Below are 18,636 nucleotides of genomic sequence, written 5' to 3' on the forward strand. Positions count from 1 at the left end.
TTAATCATTTCATCCTCATCACGACATGCAGGTCGCCTACGGGAGTCAAATCAAAAGACCTGCACTTGGCGAGCCGAACCTGTCCTTAGACACTCCCGGCACTAAAAGCCATAGCCATTTGATTCTTCAAGGTATAAAACAAAAGAAATAAAGAAAGAGAAATGTCAAAGACAAGCATTTATACAGGTGGAGGTACATGCTTCCCCTAGTGCAATGTCCTACATAAGCGGCTTGTAGTGGTGTCTCAATGGTGCACTAGCCGCCGGTGTCTTGGAAAGTTGTAGCATTCCAACTGATGAGCCCACTGCTACAATGCGGCGAAACACTGGTAATTTCAAGATTGAAAAGGCCTAAAGAGCTTAAATGTTTTTAACATTTGCAATTGATGAAATTAAATTATGGTTTCCTTCAGGAAACTTATTTTTTGATAGAAAGAAACTCACCTGGATTCCAGCAGAGCACACAGATTGAGGCACACATATTGCATGCAGCACTGTTTGAGCTGAGCAGCATTGTAGGTATCGGCAAACTGCAACATCTCAGTAGCATTACGTAGGGTTAACATGCCAGACAATGCTACCTCGCATATCTCTTTCAGCCTTTTCATGAACAACTGGTCTGCAATGATTAAAGTTTGGCATACCATGCCAATATCTTCACTAGTTTGTACTGCACGGCATTCATCTTGGTACAGGAACTCTAGCAGCATCTCCAAGATATTATATGGAACTGGCAGGCGCAAGGTTACGTTTTCAGATGTCTGCAAACAGAACAAATTTCATCAGTTGGCCTCCATCATTTAAAATTATTTACGCTGAATGAAGATCACCAATACAACACACAACATGCAAAAGTTATTAATCATATAAAAATATTCATGAATATAGCAACAATACATACATCTACCCAACCATGGCTGAGCATGTTATTCAAGTATTCCAGTCGAGCTGCCAAAATACATTTGTGACCCCTTATCTCTTGACCCTCTTCACTCTTTACACTAACATCATACAAGTCCTGGTGCTTTTTAAGATCAAAACTTTGCTTGGCTGGCTGATAGGAACCTCCTCCTTTAGCTACAATGAAACCATTCTCATACCTGTGAAAGAAAAGATAAATATCCATCCAGTTCAGAAACGTTTAAATAATAAATTTAAAAAACCACACATACAGATTGGGGCGGGAGAGGGGACTCTCTTGTGAAGGATTTGAGTCACTCATGCTAAAAAAAAAAAACAAGCCCAACAAGATTCTGTACAACCTTATAAGGCAAGGATGAGTGAACAGTGGTTTCAGGCCAATGTAGCAGGCTTCATCTCTACTGCTAAGTGAACTTCTGGTAGCCCCAATCTCAACCCAATGGGCTTCAAATTGTGGTGAGAGCTAGAGAGAACGGTCAGCAAGAAAAGACACCCTACGCTTGAAAGTTTGAAACGTTCCTTGGTGGCAGCAGTAGCAGATTTTCGAACTGATAGTGTCTGTTCTGCGATAGGTGACCAAAGAGGCTCCAAGCCTAAATGTGTGATAACAGTGTATATTTTTAAGATTGATAGGTGCAAATGGTAGGTAATGTGTGTGTCTATAACATATTAACAGGAAATTGAAAAATCTTAAACGATATTCCAGTTATTAAAACAATAGTTCATGACACTATTTATGGCTAAAAAAGATGAATTTTCCATAAGAAGCTGTCAACCTCCTTCATATCTTTGTGTGAAAGAAGAGACTTAAGACCTCTCATTTATGTATGGCAAACATAAGTCTTTGGGGGAGGCTTATCCGCTTTCTTATTGATTGCTGTGGAGAGCTTCTAAAAGCTTTGTGCACAAAACCCCCTGCAGTGCTGAAATAACCTTGATCACCAAATAGCCCACAGTTATGCAGTTGGATTGCTCTTGTTATGCAGCAGTTTGTAGTCAGCTGTACACTAGATGTGAAGGAGGTTGACAGCTTCTTATGGAAAATTCATATAATCTGCCTTATTAATCTAGTCTAGTGCTACACAGCTCTTCCTTGCACTGGGATATAAGAATACACCAACTGATGAGGAAAGATGCAAATCTACAGGGAAATAATTAATTATTAGGGAAATGAAACGACGTATGGTTTTTAGTGCCGGGAGTGTCCGAGGACATGTTTGGCTCACCAGGTGCAGGTATTTTGATTTGACACCTGTAGGCGACCTGCGCATTGTCATGAGTATGAAATGATGATGACAACACACACACCCAGCCCCCGTGCCAGTGAAATTAACCAAGGATGGTTAAAATTCACAACCGTGCCGGGAATCAAACCCGGGATCCCTGTGACCAAAGGCCAACACACTAACCATTTAGTCATGGAGCTGGACAATTATTAGGATAACTGAAGAGAGAGTGGTAGAGAGAAAAAAAATATATATATATATCAGCACGAACTGAATAGAAAGACATGAAGATTTGAATATGAGAACTCTGAGGATCAGTCAAATGGAAATATTATAGAACAAATTTCTTAACTAACAAGTTATCACTATACATTCAAAAGGAACAGTAAAGTTTAGGATTGACAAAATAGAGAATTACACAAATTCAAAATATTTAATTACTTTCTTTGCTACATTTTTCTGAGTAATACTGAAACATCCTGAGATAGAATTTCTTTCTAAAAAATGTCAGATTTGTACACACACACAAAAAAATTAATTTCCAACACAATTTTTTTAACTGCTGGGCAAATGAGACGATAAATGATTATATCTCATGTCAGTATAACGATAGAAGTCAATGCAGTAAGCAACTCACCTAACACCTTCCAGTTTCTTTCTAAGATTTGAAACGGCAAACCGCTTAGCTGCCTCTTGTGCCAGCCTTACAGGATCACAGACACTCGACTGTTGATTGGCTTGTTTATTTTTACTCTTTCTGCCATTTGCCACCTCAGAATAAACTTCAAATGCAGAGACCGAATTCAAGTCCTCGGAGATAATATTTTCCAAACCAGGATCTGATATTTCTCCCCCCATCTGATCACCGTTTTCATTCAGATATGAATTTTCAACACTAAAAATCAAATCAAACATGAATAAAAATATCAAATTATTTTGTTCGATTGTACAAGTATATCCTAAACATATTTTTGTTAAAAAAAACTGCAACATCATCACATTGGCACATCAAAGTAACAAACTTATTCATCTCCCAAACGAATCAAACATTGTGTCAAAGAATGTGCCTAGTATACATTAGTGGCCTGGAGCAGCAACAGCTGCTTCCCTATTCAACGAATGTTTGAAAATTGTAATAAATAGAACAAAGACAAATTAAGGAATAGATCAAGTATAGAACAGAATATCTTTCAGTTACGTCCCTGAAAGTAGAAATTGATTCAAACACAAAACTGCTTGAAAAACATAATAAAATTAAAATCATATCTAACAAAATTAACAAATATTGTTTTACAAGTAATGAAACAATTTTTTGCATACAATAAATGTCATTGTGATTCCATATTGACAATTTACAGTGTATTAGAAAAATGGTAATAGACTGGTCTACTTAGACAATATAACTACATTTATTTACAATTTTAAAAATTCCAAAATCATTACATATTTAGGCTCGATGGTTTTGCGGTTACAATCTTGCAATTAAAAAATTGTCAACGAATGTTGTTGAATTGACTATGTATTGACTATTACCATTTTTCTATTACAAAGAATTCTTTGTGAGTAAGCATAGGTTTAAGAAGGTGGATATCAAGTTTATAGAGAGTCTGCCCGTGCTTGCCTTTGGGTGATAGTTTAAAAATTGTTTACATTAATTAGACCAAAGGAAAATGAAATAATAGGTTTGATATGGAAGAGGATACTTTTCAGCTATATCACTGAAGGCAGCTACCTATAGCATACCTGCCAACTTTTGAAAAGGACTGTCAGTAAAACTCACGCGCGACAAAAATCTAACGATTTTCGACATACAACGGCTTTACATGTAACTAATCTCATGATTAGACCCGTATTGAAATTTGCTGTAAATACAATTTGTATTGAATAGATGGATTAAAAATAATCACTATATTGTAAGCATTTATACCCCGGCTTGATGAAAATAATAATACTTCTGGGCTACTAAATACAATAATTCATGCTTTAAACAAGATACTTCAAAGTGGTGAATATTGGTTTGGAGCATACATAACAGGACTTCCTTGATAAATTAAGCAGATATGCGATAATTGAAAAAGGCTTTACACAATAAAACTTGTTTAACGTAACAAAGGCAAGAAATAATATAATACACACTGTGAATCACATGCTAGTTCAACTTTAAAGTCATAGTTGTGGCCTTTTTAGCTTCCTGCAAAAAGCCTTGAGAAAATGTTTTGTCGTAAGAGAGACCAGAACTCCTGGTCTTCAAAATAGACTCCAGAGATTCATTGGACATGGTTGATCTGAACCCTGTTCTATTTTTTTCACAAGGCTAATAACACATTCACATTCTGCATTGTTATAGGGTATTGTGAGAATAGACAGAATGCCTCTAGAAATTCGGTTATACTTAAAAAGTCCATCGGCTCCACGAATTATGGTATTTGTGCCCAACTGGAATCACTTGCAGCATCTTGATCTGCAGCCAAAGTGTCATCTAACCTGAAGAGCTGTGAACTGCCTCTGAACCTCATTCACCACCTCATGTGTAGTTTTACTCTCTTCCATGCATAACATGGTAGGAAACTTTTCCAAGATAAAACTAATGGAAGAAAACTGTGTATCTTCAATGTTGTCTAACCTAGCAACGTGAGCCTGCTTTAACACATCATCCTTGAGTGGAAACTTGTTGATGATGTGGTCACAGGCAGTACAAAAGTAGTCTCAATGATGAAAAGAAAAGGGATTTATCTATATCCTGGAGTTCATTTGCCTTATTCAAAGTCTGATTGCCAGTAACTAACTCATCATCACTTCTTTTATTTTGAATCAAGTTGTGCTCAACTTCAAGCAATGAGGAGCTTTTGACAATTTTGGGCTTAAACTTGGTAAACAACTGCTTTAGCAAATCCATTAGAAGTTCTTATTAAAAGTGAATCTGTGGGGAAGAAGTCTGAAGGGCAACAATGAATTTGTCAAATACAGGTATAGTCACATGAAGGAAAGTGCAAAAGGCCTTGTTCAAGTTTGAGGACAGGAACATAAGCAATTTTTCCTCACGTGTTGTAGCAGAAGTCTTACTTTTTAGGATGGGTTTGTCACATTTGGAAGAATATGCTATTCTTTTAGGGGCATGTGTAGTAGCAGAATCAAGAATTCTCTTCTTCTGATACTCTTTGGATCCACTTTGTTCAACTCTACGTATTCTGAAAGATGTCAAGCTTGTGGAAATGTTTCTGGTACATAATATTACTTCCTCCTGGAAGAAAGAAAGAAAGAAAGAAAGAAAGAAAGAAAGAAAGAAAGAAAGAAAGAAAGAAAGAAATGGATCCCACTGGTCCAGTAATCTATCCAAACATCTGCTTAAAAACTACCTACTACATACATGCATCAGAATTTTCTTTGCCTCTTTACTGTGCAAGTTCTGAAATTTCTGAGGGCATTCTTTTCTTTTGACACTCTTCTCTAAGAAATAAAATATATCAACAAGGATCTCATCCACTTTAAGTGGTAATCATCCAGCACCTTTTTCAGCTGCTAGATTAATCTGGTGGCAAATGCAACCTATGATGGCAATACCTGGCTGAACTTCCTTCAGAACTGCTGAAACTCCAATCTTGTGTCCTATCATAACAGGAGCACTGTCAGAGCAGAAAGCCACACAGTCATCAATTGGTATGTTATGAGAATTCAGCTGTGATAACATCAGGTTACCTATGGTCTGCCCTGTCGAGTCCCCGTCTAACGCTGGTATGGATAGCACAGTGCTCACTACTTTTTCCTGCGGAATATCATAAAATGTAACAACAATAGGACGTAACTTGGCATTCGTATCATTGCTTCCATCCGTTGACAAAGAAAATGGTCCGTTCTGAAGGCACTTAACAACTTCAGATGATGCACTTTTTGCCATTTATTTAAAACACATGTCGTTTTCCTGCGACCAAAGCTATATTTCTTTGCAACTTCTGATGTGGGAAACATCAGAAATAAAGCTCCAGAAGGATCAGCCGAACTTAAGGCCGTTCCACCAAAAAGAAAGTAAACAGACACTCGGCCCTAATTTTGTCACTGTCAACATTTCCAGGCTTGACAAAAAAAGTGTTGATTTTGACTTCTCCAATAATGAAGGATTGAATCTAAGAATTCTTTACCATTGGTCTACAATAAGTCTTACTCTCATTCGTCACTAGATGACTCACTGTGTGCTAGCCTTCCGAGTGGGAGGTGACGAGGTAGCTACAATTAAGATGTTTTCTTGTTACATTGTATGTACGTCAAAAAACAAGGCCATCAGATGAATCAGGGACAAAAATGGTAGAAGAAATAAAATGAAAATAAAATTTTTCTGCTCACACGTTTCTCTCCATCTCCAGCTCTATTCTATCCCGTCAGTTTTTCATTGCACTTAATTTTTTTACTTTATTTCATTGTGTTCTCTCGTGACCTGAACAGATTTCGTACCTTACATAACAAAGCCATGCGAGTTCTTGGATTGCCTACAACAGTTTTGGCCCTAACATACGATGGGGATGTTTACATTTTTGTGTTAAAACGTCCTTATAAAAATCGTAACCATTTTATACGTGCTGCCTAACATTTAAAAGTTTATGTCTGGCTTATACAGTGTGTGCCAACGTGCTTTCCAGCTGAGCTCAAGGTCACATATAAACCAAAATTTCTTGAGTTGTGATTTTTTTCCAATTTGCTTGTGATTAGCGACACATAGAATTGAATATAATGCATTTGAGAGCTTTTGAGAATCAATACTTGCATTCAAAATCATATACTCGAGTACAGCATAATCTTTAAAAGTTGAGCAGGCCTAATTTATGTAGTACAAGACTTAATACATTTATACCAGTGACCAAATTACTACAGAAGATTTATAAAAAAATTAAAATAAGGGATTTTGCCACCTTGTCATCGTTGCTTCAGTCATCAGTCCATAGACTGGTTTGACGCAGCCCTCCATGCCACCCTATCCTGTGCTAACCTTTTCATTTCTACGTAACTACTGCATCCGACATCTGCTCTAATCTGCTTGTCATATTCATACCTTGGTCTACCCTTATCGTTCTTACCACCTACACTTCCTTCAAAAATCAACTGAACAAGTCCTGGGTGTCTTAAGATGTGTCCTATCATTCTATCTCTTCTTCTCGTCAAATTTAGCCAAATCAATCTCCTCTCGCCAATTCGATTCATTATCTCTTCATTTGTGATTCGATCTATCCATCTCATCTTCAGCATTCTTTTGTAACACCACATTTCAAAAGCTTCTATTCTCTTTCTTTCTGAGCTAGTTATCATCCATGTTTCACTTCCACACAATGCCATGCTCCACACTGAAAGTCTTAAAAAACATCTTTCTAATTCCTATATCAATGTTTGAAGTGAGCAAATTTCCTTTCTTAAGAAAGCTCTTCCTTGCTTGTGCTAGTCTGCATTTTATGTCCTCCTTACTTCTGCCATCGTTAGTTATTTTACTACCCAAGTAACAATATTCATCTACTTCCTTTAAGACTTAATTTCTTAATTTAATATTTCCTGCATCACCTGCCTTCGTTCGACTGCACTCCATTACTTTTGTTTGGGACTTATTTATTTTCATCTTGTACTCCTTAACCAAAACTTCGTCCATACCATTCAGCAACTTCGAGATCTTCTGCAGTCTCAGATAAAATAACAACATCATCGGCAAATCTCAAGGTTTTGATTTCCTCTCCTTGGATTATGCTTCCCTTTCCAAATTCCTCTTCGATTTCCTTTACTGCCTGTTCTATGTAAACACTGAAAAGGAGGGGGGACAAACTGCAGCCTTGCCTCACTCCTTTCTGGATTGCTGCTTCTTTTTTAAAGCCCTTGATTCTTATCACTGCAGACTGATTTTTATACAGATTGTAGATAATTCTTCGTTCTCGTTATCTGATCTCAATCACCTTCAGAATCTTAAATAGCTTGGTCCAATCAACATTATCGAATGCCTTTTCTAGATCTACGAATGCCATGTATGTGGGCTTGTCCTTTTTGATTTGATCCTTTAAGATCAGACGTAAAGTCAGGATTGCTTCACGTGTTCCTACATTTCTTCTGAAGCCAAATTGATCTTCTTCCAACTCAGCTTCAACTTGTTTTACCATTCTTCCGTAAATAATACGTGTTAAAATTTTGCAGGCATGAGATACTAAACTAATGGTGCGATAGTTTTCACACCTGTCAGCACTGGCTTTCTTGGGAATAGGTATAACAACATTCTGCCGAAAATCGGATGGGACTTCTCCTGTCTCATACATCTTACACACTAAATGGAATAACCTTGCCATGCTGGTTTCTAGTAAGGCAGTCAGTAATTCGGAGGGAATGTCATCAATTCCAGGAGACTTCAACAGTCATCACACATGTTGGGGCTATCAACAAAGTGATCTAAATGGGGAGGCAATTGTTGACTGGATGGATATGGAAAATCTTAAACTAATCTACGATGCTAAAGAGAAAGGAACCTTCTTCTCTGCCCGATGGGGTATGGAATATACTCCAGATCTTTCCTTCATAACCCAATCCCAAAACTCTCCAAACCAGATACTTCGCTCAGTTCTCAACAATTTCCCTCATAGTCAACACCGGCCTGTCATACTCCGAATTGGCATGTATATTCCTGTCATTCGATCTTATCCGAAACCTAGATGGAACTTTAAAAAAGCTAATTGGAAAAAATTTACAGAACAAACTGATGCAAATATAAAATGGATTAAGCCAACCTTTAATAATTATGACAGATTTGTTGGAGTTATAAAAGGTGCTGCTCGGCGCTGCATTCCAAGAGGATGCCGTAAAGAATATATTCCTGGATGGACTGCAGAGAGCGAGAGCCTTCTTAAAGAATTTGAGGAAAATGGCAACAATGAAACAGCCACAAAACTTATTCAATCACTGAATGACAATAGAAAACAAATCTGGATCGACACTGTGTCATCTCTTGATTTTACCCACTCAAGTAGAAAGGCCTGGTCTCTCATTAGAAAGCTTGACTCATCAAAGCCAGCTGGTGGACAGAAGCTGAGTGTTAACATAAACGATCTAGCCAAACACATGATCTCTATCTCAAAGATCAATAGAGATAAACAAGTTGTAAGGGAAATCCGGTCTGCACTGAAACATAAAAAGCAATTAGCAAAACAACAATCATCCCAATTCTCTTGCCCTTTCTCAAGAGAGGAAACCCTAGAAGGCATAAAGAACATAAAATCCGGGAAAGCAGCCGGTATAGACGGCATCTACCCAGAATTCCTACAACATCTTGGACCTGCAACAATCTCTTGGCTCACCAAATTCTTCTCCAATATTTTGGAGACAGGTAACCTTCCTTCATTATTCAAGAAGACCAAAGTAATATCGTTCTTGAAACCCAACAAGGACCCTCTGAGAGTGGAAAGCTACAGACCCATTGCACTGCTAAGTGTTACTCTAAAGCTCCTGGAAAGACTAATATACAATAGGATTTCAGAAACCATCAATAATCTCCTTCCCACAGAACAAGCTGGCTTCAGACCTGGAAGAAATTGCGATGACCAAATTTTTGCTTTGACTTCTCATATTGAAAATGGATTTGAGAATCGGAAGATTAGTATGGCTGTCTTCTTAGACTTATCAGCAGCCTATGATACTGTTTGGCGAGAAGGGCTTCTGCTAAAACTTATCTCTGCCATCCCCTGTGTCAAGCTTACAAATCTCATTGGCAATATGATTAGCAACAGAAACTTTCAGATCTTCTCGGATGATGCAGTAAGCAAAATCTACAAACTGAATGATGGACTTCCACAAGGATCTGTTCTGGCACCCTTACTTTTCAACCTCTATACTGCTGACTTACCAGCAACTAAGTCCAGGAAATTTATTTACGCAGATGATATACTACTGGTTAGTCAAACACCAAGTTTTCCAGAAGCTGAACAAATACTTACAGCAGATCTAAAAAAGCTAGACACATATTTCCAAAAATGGTGTCTTCGTCCAAACCTCCAAAAGACTGTTGCATCTGTGTTCCATCTCAGAAATAAATTTGCCAACTACAAGCCTTCAATAACAATCAGAAATCAATCCTTACAGCATTGTCCCTTCGCAAAATATTTAGGAGTCACATTAGACAGATCCCTAACATATAAGCATCATATTAACAACACAGCCGCCAAGATTAAAAGTCGGAATAATATCCTTCAAAAATTAGCCGGCACCTCTTGGGGCGCAAACAACCAAGTGTTGAGATCTACTGCTCTAGCCCTTTGCTATTCAGTTGCCGAATACTGCGCTTCAACTTGGCTGAACAGTGCTTATACTGCGAAGATTGATGCTCAACTAAATCAAGCAATGCGCATTATAACTGGTTGCATTCGCTCTACAAACGTGGCCTGGCTGCCCACACTCAGCAATATTCCACCGCCTTGCTTAAGAAGGTCTGAGGCTCTTCTAAAATTGTGGAAGAAGATCAGCCAGGACTCCAACCTCCCCGTTCATCAAGATATTAATCAATTTGCCCCTCCACGACTTAAGTCTAGATCTCCATCCTGGCGTGTTGCACTTACACTGGAAGAATCTGGGTTCTCCATCACGAACGCCTGGTTACATCAATGGCAACAGTCTTCTGTTCCCAATCAACATCTTGTGACCCTACCTCATGTTCAACCTCCCGGATTCCATCTACCCAGACGTCAATGGAGGACTATAAACAGGATTAGAGTCAATCAAGGAAGATGCGGCTATACTCTTTATAAATGGGGCTGGCAGAAGTCTCCTGGGTGTGATTGTGGAGCTACCTCACAGACCATCCACCATGTAATTGTCGAGTGTCCACAGAGAGCATTTCAAGGTCCTTTGGAGGACATTCATAACGCAACTGAGGAGGCCTTAAAATGGATCAATGGACTTGATTTGGAACTATAGGCTTCTGTTTGTATACATTGTGTATATTTTGCATACTTATTTATACAATCTTTCTGTGTACATCATACGATAAATAAATAAATAAATCAATTCCAGGTGCCCTATTCCTATTTAGGACGCCCACAGCTCTGTCAAACTCTGACCTCAAAATTGGGTCTCCCATTTTATCAGCATCAACAGCCTCTTCATGTTCCAGAACTGAAATATCTACAGCTTTACCTTGATACAACTGTTGGATATGCTCCTGCCATCTTTCTGCTTTGTCTTCTTTCCCTAGAAGTGGCTTTCCATCTGAGCTCTTTCTTCTTTTGACCCAATCCAAATTCTCCTACTGTATTACCTTCTCTTCCTTGGCCTACCACTGCATTCCAGTCTCCCATCACAATTAGATTCTCGTCACCTTTTACATATTGTATTAAATCCTCTATCTCCTCATATATTCTTTCGATTTCTTCATCATCCACTGAACTAGTAGGCATATAGACCTGCACTATTGTGGTGGGCATTGGTTTGGTGTCTATCTTGACGACAATAATTCTTTCAGTATGCTGGTCGTAGTAGCTTACCCGCTGCCCTATTTTCTTATTTATTATTAAACCAACTCCTGCATTTCCCCCGTTTGATTTTGTGTTGATAATTCGGTAGTCGCCTGAACAAAAATCGTGTTCTTCCTGCCAACGTACTTCACTTATACCAACATCTAACTTTAGCCTATCCATCTTCCTTTTCAGATTCTCTAACCTACCACAACGATTCAAACTTCTAACATTCCACGCTCCGACTCGCAGAGTGTCAGTATCCATCTTCCTGATGATCGCCCTCTCTCGTGTAGTCCCCACCCGGAGATCCGAATGGGGGACTAGTTTACCTCCGGAATATTTTACCCGGGAGGAAGCCATCATCAGTACATCATTCATACAGAGAGAGCTGCATGTGCTCAGGAGTTAGTTACGGATGTAGTTTCCCGTTGCTTTCAGCCATGTAGTAGTATTAACACAGCTAAGCGATTTTGAGTATTATTACAAGGCCACATAAGTCAATCATCCAGACTGCCGCTCTTGCAACTTCCGAAAGGCTGCTACCCCCCCCCTTCGATGAACCATTCCTTAGTCTGGTCTCTCAACAGATACCCATCTGATATGGTTGCACCTGCGGCTCGGCAATCTGCTTCATTGGGACACGCAAGTCTCCCCACTCCGGCAAGGTCACATGGTTCGCAGGTATTGGATGCTTTTGTATTGGATGAGCTTTGAATTTATTACATAAGAGAACTAAAAATCTACTTGTGACGGATCGCTGCTTGGCTTGGCATTATTTACGATGAGCTTGGCTGATGAAAGTTGCTGACCTGAAAGAAGTTATCATGGGAAAGTGATGAATTTCCCAAGAAAAATTGAATTTGATGATGCTTGTTGTTTAAAGGGGTCTAACATCTAAGGTCATCGGCCTGAAACTGAATTTAAAACATTGAGATTTTAAACTTATATAATTTATGTAGGTAGGAGCTTCTGCAGCCCGCCCTGGGGTACCTTCCCTGCCTATCACCGAGATACCCTGGGTTCGATTCCTAACAAAGTCAGTAACTTTAACATGGAAATGAAGCCTGGTTTGAGGCCCACTCAAGCTATCTGACTGTGAGATGGTGACCCCAGTCTAGGGAGCCAAGAATAATGCCGGAAATGATATGTCGCATTGACCATGTGTTATGTCATAATCTGCAGGTCTTCAGGCTGAGCAATGGTTGCTTGTTAGGCCAAGGCCCATGTGAACTGTAGCACCATGGGGTTTGGTTTAGACATTTTTTTAAAGATTATAATTAGATTTATTTCATTATTGTGATGTTTAGTCAAATTTTTAATGGTCTTAATTCGTTCCCAGATTTTCCATTTTCCCATAATGAACGTTATTTTGTCGGGGTCCCTCCAATAATGGAGAATCGAGGTCCCACTGCAGTTTCAAGTATCTTAGAAGAGTTAATTCAAGGGATGAAAGTACCAAGTTTAGAATATCAATTTTCAGGGTAAATAACAAAAGGACACAGTTCCTTCCACATTATCTATGTAGTACTTTGGAATATGGGAGTCTCTTTCAGAACTAAAACAACTTGGTTCAAAACATACCTCCTATTGATCTTTCTATAGTTGAAAGAGCTGTGTAATAGAAGTGATGTAAGTAAATGGTTACTTACACACATGCACACAAAAATGGGACAGAACCAGAAGAAAAAATTACCAAGAAGCTACAGGAAAGGGTAAGGAAAAGTTCTGTTAAGTTGGTCTAAAAACATACTACAGCAAATGAGGGGAAACTACAATAATAAGGAACTACTAAATTTTTTTTTAATTTTCAAGGGATGAAACCAGTTGGACATCCTAGACTACAGCCATGCAATGAACGAGTCCGAGCTCATTCCATCAGGTTACACCTCTACTCAGCTTGTTTGGTTAGAGAACAAGCCTACTGCTAGAATACACAAAGACTTGCAATGAACAAGTCTGGACAGACACGAACCAGACTCTCATTGCTGCTCTGTCACAATGGCCGATATTTGAGTCAACCTAAACTTGAAACTCGATTACAGGCTTCGTATACAGATCACTCAGTCGCCCAGTCACTCAGTGAGTGGACAAACTGAGAGTTTTTCTCTCATGTGCGTCACGAGTGTTACATGTAGTGGCTGTACAAGAAAGATGTTTGGAGAACCAATGCACGGCAATAGTGTACGAATGAAGGAGTCACTTGAAATTCCTGAGTTTCTGAGCTGCTCGATCTGTCCGGACTCATTTTTCCCCAATGTGATCAGACATGGACAGTTCGGTAAAGTTGAAAAAAATAAAATAAAGTAGTGCACTTGTAAATCCTAAAGTTTCATCATCAACATCATTCCCTTTATCCAGCTGTAGCCGGGTAGGGGCAAATATGGTTCCTCTCCACTTTCTTCGGTCTTTCCACCACTCCTCGTCCAACACTGTGTCCCAATCCAGGTTTCTGCGTTGGATGGTATCCTTCCATCTCAATCGTGGCACTTCCATTACCTTTTTTGGCATTCTTTCGTCACTCATCCGCTTTATGTGCCCAAACCATCTTAGTCGGCTCTTCTCTATTCTATCATTCAGTTTTTCCACTCCAATTTCTTCCCGGATTATCTCATTCCTAATTTTGTCTCTTCTACTCTTCTGTATCATACTCCTCAAGAACTTCATTTCGGCTGTCTGTATTCGACTCTCATCCTTCTTTGTCATTGTCCAAGTTTCTGCTCCGTAAGTTGTTATGGGTACGTAATACATCTTGTACATAGTATCCTTTGCTTCCGTTGGCACATCTTTGTCCCATAACATGTTTCTTACACTATGATAGAAACAACTTCCAGCTTGAATCCTTTTACTAATCTCAGCATCCAGTCGAGCATTCTCCATTAATTCACTCCCCAGGTATTTAAACGTTTCCACTACTTCCAGGGGCTTGTCTGCAAATCTAATATGACCTTTCCCTTCTTTCTCCCCTCTAGCCATAACACGAGTTTTACTCTTTTCTATACTTATTTTCAATCCACATTCTTCGATCTTCCCAATCACCACATTCAACTGTTCTTGAACCTTCATGTCGTCTTCTCTCCAAATCACAATATCATCTGCAAATAACATCATGTTCATTTCTCTTCCTCCATATGCTGCTTTTGCTGTTCTCATGATGTCATCCATTACTATTGTAAACAGGATTGGTGATAGAACACTTCCCTGTCTCAGCCCACTAGTTATTTTGAACCAACTTGTTCTGCCAACTTGTGTTTGCATGCAACTACAACATTCCTTATACAATGCCATGATCATTTTTATTAATCCTTCTCCAATTCCTTTTTGCACCAGCCTGTCCCAAACTTTCGTCCTTTTCAATGTCAATGAATGTCATCACCATATCTTTCCCTTACTCCCAATGCTTTTCCATTAGTTGTCTCATAATGAAATGAAAATGGGCTCTATTGTTGACCTTCCACTTCTGAAACCAAACTGATTTTCCTGTATCTGATTATCAACCCTCAACCTTATTCTACTTCCCAGTATCCTTTCCATTATCTTAGCAACATGAGATATTAGAGTAATTCCCCTGTAGTTCTTGAAAACTTTATCACCTTTCTTATCACCTTTCTTGAAAATTGGGATGATTATTCCTTTTTGCCAATTCTCAAGGACCTCCTTATTCTCCCAGACATTCCTGAGAACCTGATAAGTCCACTGCAAGCCTACAGCTCCAGCTGCCTTTATCATCTCCACTGAAATTTCATCTATTCCAGCAGTTTTTCCATTCTTCATCTTTCTTGCTGCCATTTCAATTTCATTCATTGTAATTTCTTTATCCATTTCTTCATCAACTAATTGCCTTTCCTGGTCGTCCACCGAATGACTGTCATCCGTTCTTATGTTCAGCAGCTTCTGAAAATACTATCTCCATCTATTTCTTATTTCTTCAGGCTTTGTTAAAATTATGCCACCTTCATCCTTCACAAATCTGGTGTTTACTTGATCTCTCTTTTTGTTTCTTAACGCATGGGTGACGGGCCCCGAGAAATCTTGTAGTACGCTCGCCAGCGGTAGGTGACGGGCCCCGAGAAATCTCGGTTTTATTCACAACATTGTTTTCGGTCTTCCTGTGACATCTCTTGATCATATATTGAACTATTTCGAACTTGCACATTGAGTAGAATAAATCGTAGATGTGTATCTGCCACTTTCCTTTTTATTCACGGCCTCTTTTATTCTTTGATTTAGTTTCGAAACGTCGACTTTCTTTCTGCCGGTTCAGTCAATGACAAGATGGAGTGCCCGCGGAATACAGTGTTAGCTGACGACGATAAGAATTATATGCCGATGATCGTTCAAATGGATATAGTGATAATGAATTAGTGGAAACTGAATGTGAGAGTGATGGTGGAAGTGATATTCAAGCCTCTACACGCCGTAATTTACATAGTGTGTTTATTTATTCAAGTGACTCAGATGACGACAACGATGTAAACATTAATGATGTGTTGTTGAATTAACACGCATTTGCTTGCTTATCTTAGATATGTTGAAGTACTACTAGGGGCATTGGTTGAGTACTCATACCAACTTTAAAGATAAAATCTTGACTGGTTTAATATTTACGTACATTTTTATAATCGAGTGCACCCTAGTATGCTTAGTAGAAAGATGTCCGGTCCACAGGGTATGTGACAAGCTCAAGCATCCGGTCAGCAATGTGTTAAGATACCATACAGTAATTTCTTGCTGCCCTGCACATCATCTCTCAATTTCTGTGTGAATAAGGCTCAGCTTTCCCTCTTTTCTTCCTCCACTACTTTCTTGGCCAAATTCTTTGCCTCCACATATTTTCTTCTACTTTCTTCAGTCTTAGATGTTTTCCATGCTTTCCATGCCATTTTCTTTTCCTTCACTTTAATCTTCACCCTATCATTCCACCAGTGTGTTTCTTTGTCTTTCACATTTCCTGATGTTCTACCACACACCTTTTCTGCACATCCAACCAGTGCTTCCCTAAATCTTTTCCATTCCTCTTCAACATTCCCCACCTCTGTCCTGGGTACCATGGGTATTATTTCCCCTTTGAAATTCTTCTTGTATGCTTTTCTCCTTCAACTTCCATACTTTAATTCTTTTCTATCTTCTTAATTGGGGTTTTTCAATCTTTCCAACTTTCAATTTTCCTATCACAACTCTCTATGATCTCCACCAAAGGCTTCTTCAGGCATGGCTGTTACATCTACAAAGTTCTTCCGGTGTTCTTTCTCTATGATTATATAATCAATCATGGTCTTTGTTCGTCTGTCTCCCCAACCATACCTTGTAATCTTCTGACTGTTCTTCTTCCTAAACCAGGTCTTTCCAACAATCATTTGATTCCTCATGCAAAAATCCACCAACAACTCGCCTTATGGATTTACATTTCCATATCCAAAGGGCCCTACAACATCTTCCTTTCCTTGTCTTTCCATTCCAACTTGTGCATTTAGATCTCCCATCAAAAGTACTTCCTTATCTTCTATCTGTCTCTCCACTTCCTCTAAGAAGTCCTCTAGATGTTCATCTATGCAACCAGTTTGTGGGGCATACAACTGAAATAGATCTTTCACGCCATTTTCAAACTGGTGTCTCATCATCATCCTATCGCTGACGTACTTTGTATATTCCACATATTCTTGGATTTCTCTTCTAAGTATGATGGCCATTCCATTTTTTGCTTCAGGTCCTCCGCTGTAATACAGGCTGTATCCTTCTCTCAGAGGGATCTCCCCTGTACCCCTCTTCTTGGTCTCGCACAGTCCAAGTACGGCTATATCTTTTTCTATCATGAAGTCAACCAGTTCTTCTGTCTTTCACATCAGTGCCAGTACATTTACTGTTGCAATTTTGATGTAGTTTGGTGCTGGTTGCCCATTTTTCACAGTTCCCCCAGCACCTGAAGAGCTGCGCGTCGCTTTTAGCAGGGGACACCCTAATCTTTTCCGAGGCACCATATCTGCTTTGTCCATATAGGCTATTGTTACGATGGGCTCGCCACACCCAAAGGCATTTTATACCTACTGCCAGGTTCAAAATTAGGCCGCCCCTAACATGGAGACAGACGCCTTTCGTAGCCACTCCTCTGGAGTACAGACGCTACGGGCATGCCCCTTCCGCCATCTCCGCCGTGCCGAAGTCCACCTTCTCCGCCGTAGATGCCGTTGAGGTCTTCACTCGTAACCCTGAGCTGGGACCCGATGTTACACACCGGGTCAGTGTGCTCTGGGACTCACATAGGCAGGGGCGCCACTCCCTGGGTAGGGCTGCCTCCGAAGAGGGTCCCTACCTGCTGCAGTTTATCTATGTGAAATTAATTCAATTTATGAATGATTTTAAAAGGGAATTTACGGTTTAAAATCAAGATATGAACCTTCCTCGAATTATTGCAAATTACAAGCTGAAATTCACACGGAGCACTTGTTGGAGCACTGTAATTAACTGAGTGCTTTGTTAAAAGTCAATCAGTAGGATTACTCACTCAGAATATGAGAAGATCACCTGGAATCTGCTTACACGTGTTGGTGTGGTGCCTGGAACATTCCGCAGCGTGCAGCCAGGGCTCGAACTTAGCACCAGCGGCGTGACAGATCCGTTCGGTGAAGATACCACATTAATCTCCCTCGTCGACGTCCCTCGATGGGTACCATAACTGAAGAAACCACGTAAATCCCACGTTGGAAGCGACGTTTGATGCAGCAGAAGCTCACAGCACTTTGCCAAGATTCCGTTGTTCTTTGAGGTAATGTCGGAACACAGAAAGTTCAATTGGCACTACAGAGCTCCCAAATATCACTAGAATTGATATAATACACCGACACAAGTTGTAATGCACAGTTCTATTCTTAATTTTACGGTGTTGAATGTGCGACATAATTCACAGTCCATGCTACCGTATGTTTTGTAAGTCATGTTAATGGAGTAAGGACTTAAAATTGTTTTCACAACGGAAAACACGGTTTTTATATACACACAGCTTTTGGAATTAAGATTTAACACTGTCACAGTTCA

The 18,636-nt window shown here is 39.4% G+C and overlaps 1 protein-coding gene across 1 annotated transcript in view; it reads right to left on the reverse strand.

Moving 5' to 3' along the window:
- Positions 1 to 18,636, reverse strand: part of LOC136858795 (inhibitor of Bruton tyrosine kinase) — a 191,820-nt gene that overhangs the window by 46,404 nt on the left and 126,780 nt on the right. The window contains exons 11-13 of the mRNA XM_067138609.2: positions 2,784 to 3,041; positions 901 to 1,099; positions 444 to 760 (exon numbers count right to left, since the gene is read on the reverse strand). Of these exons, the coding sequence (XP_066994710.2) occupies positions 444 to 760; positions 901 to 1,099; positions 2,784 to 3,041 (774 nt within the window). The remainder of the gene's footprint in view (positions 1 to 443; positions 761 to 900; positions 1,100 to 2,783; positions 3,042 to 18,636) is intronic.

Source organism: Anabrus simplex, chromosome 1 (assembly GCF_040414725.1).
Source record: "Anabrus simplex isolate iqAnaSimp1 chromosome 1, ASM4041472v1, whole genome shotgun sequence".
In the NCBI taxonomy this organism is placed as follows: domain Eukaryota; kingdom Metazoa; phylum Arthropoda; class Insecta; order Orthoptera; family Tettigoniidae; genus Anabrus; species Anabrus simplex.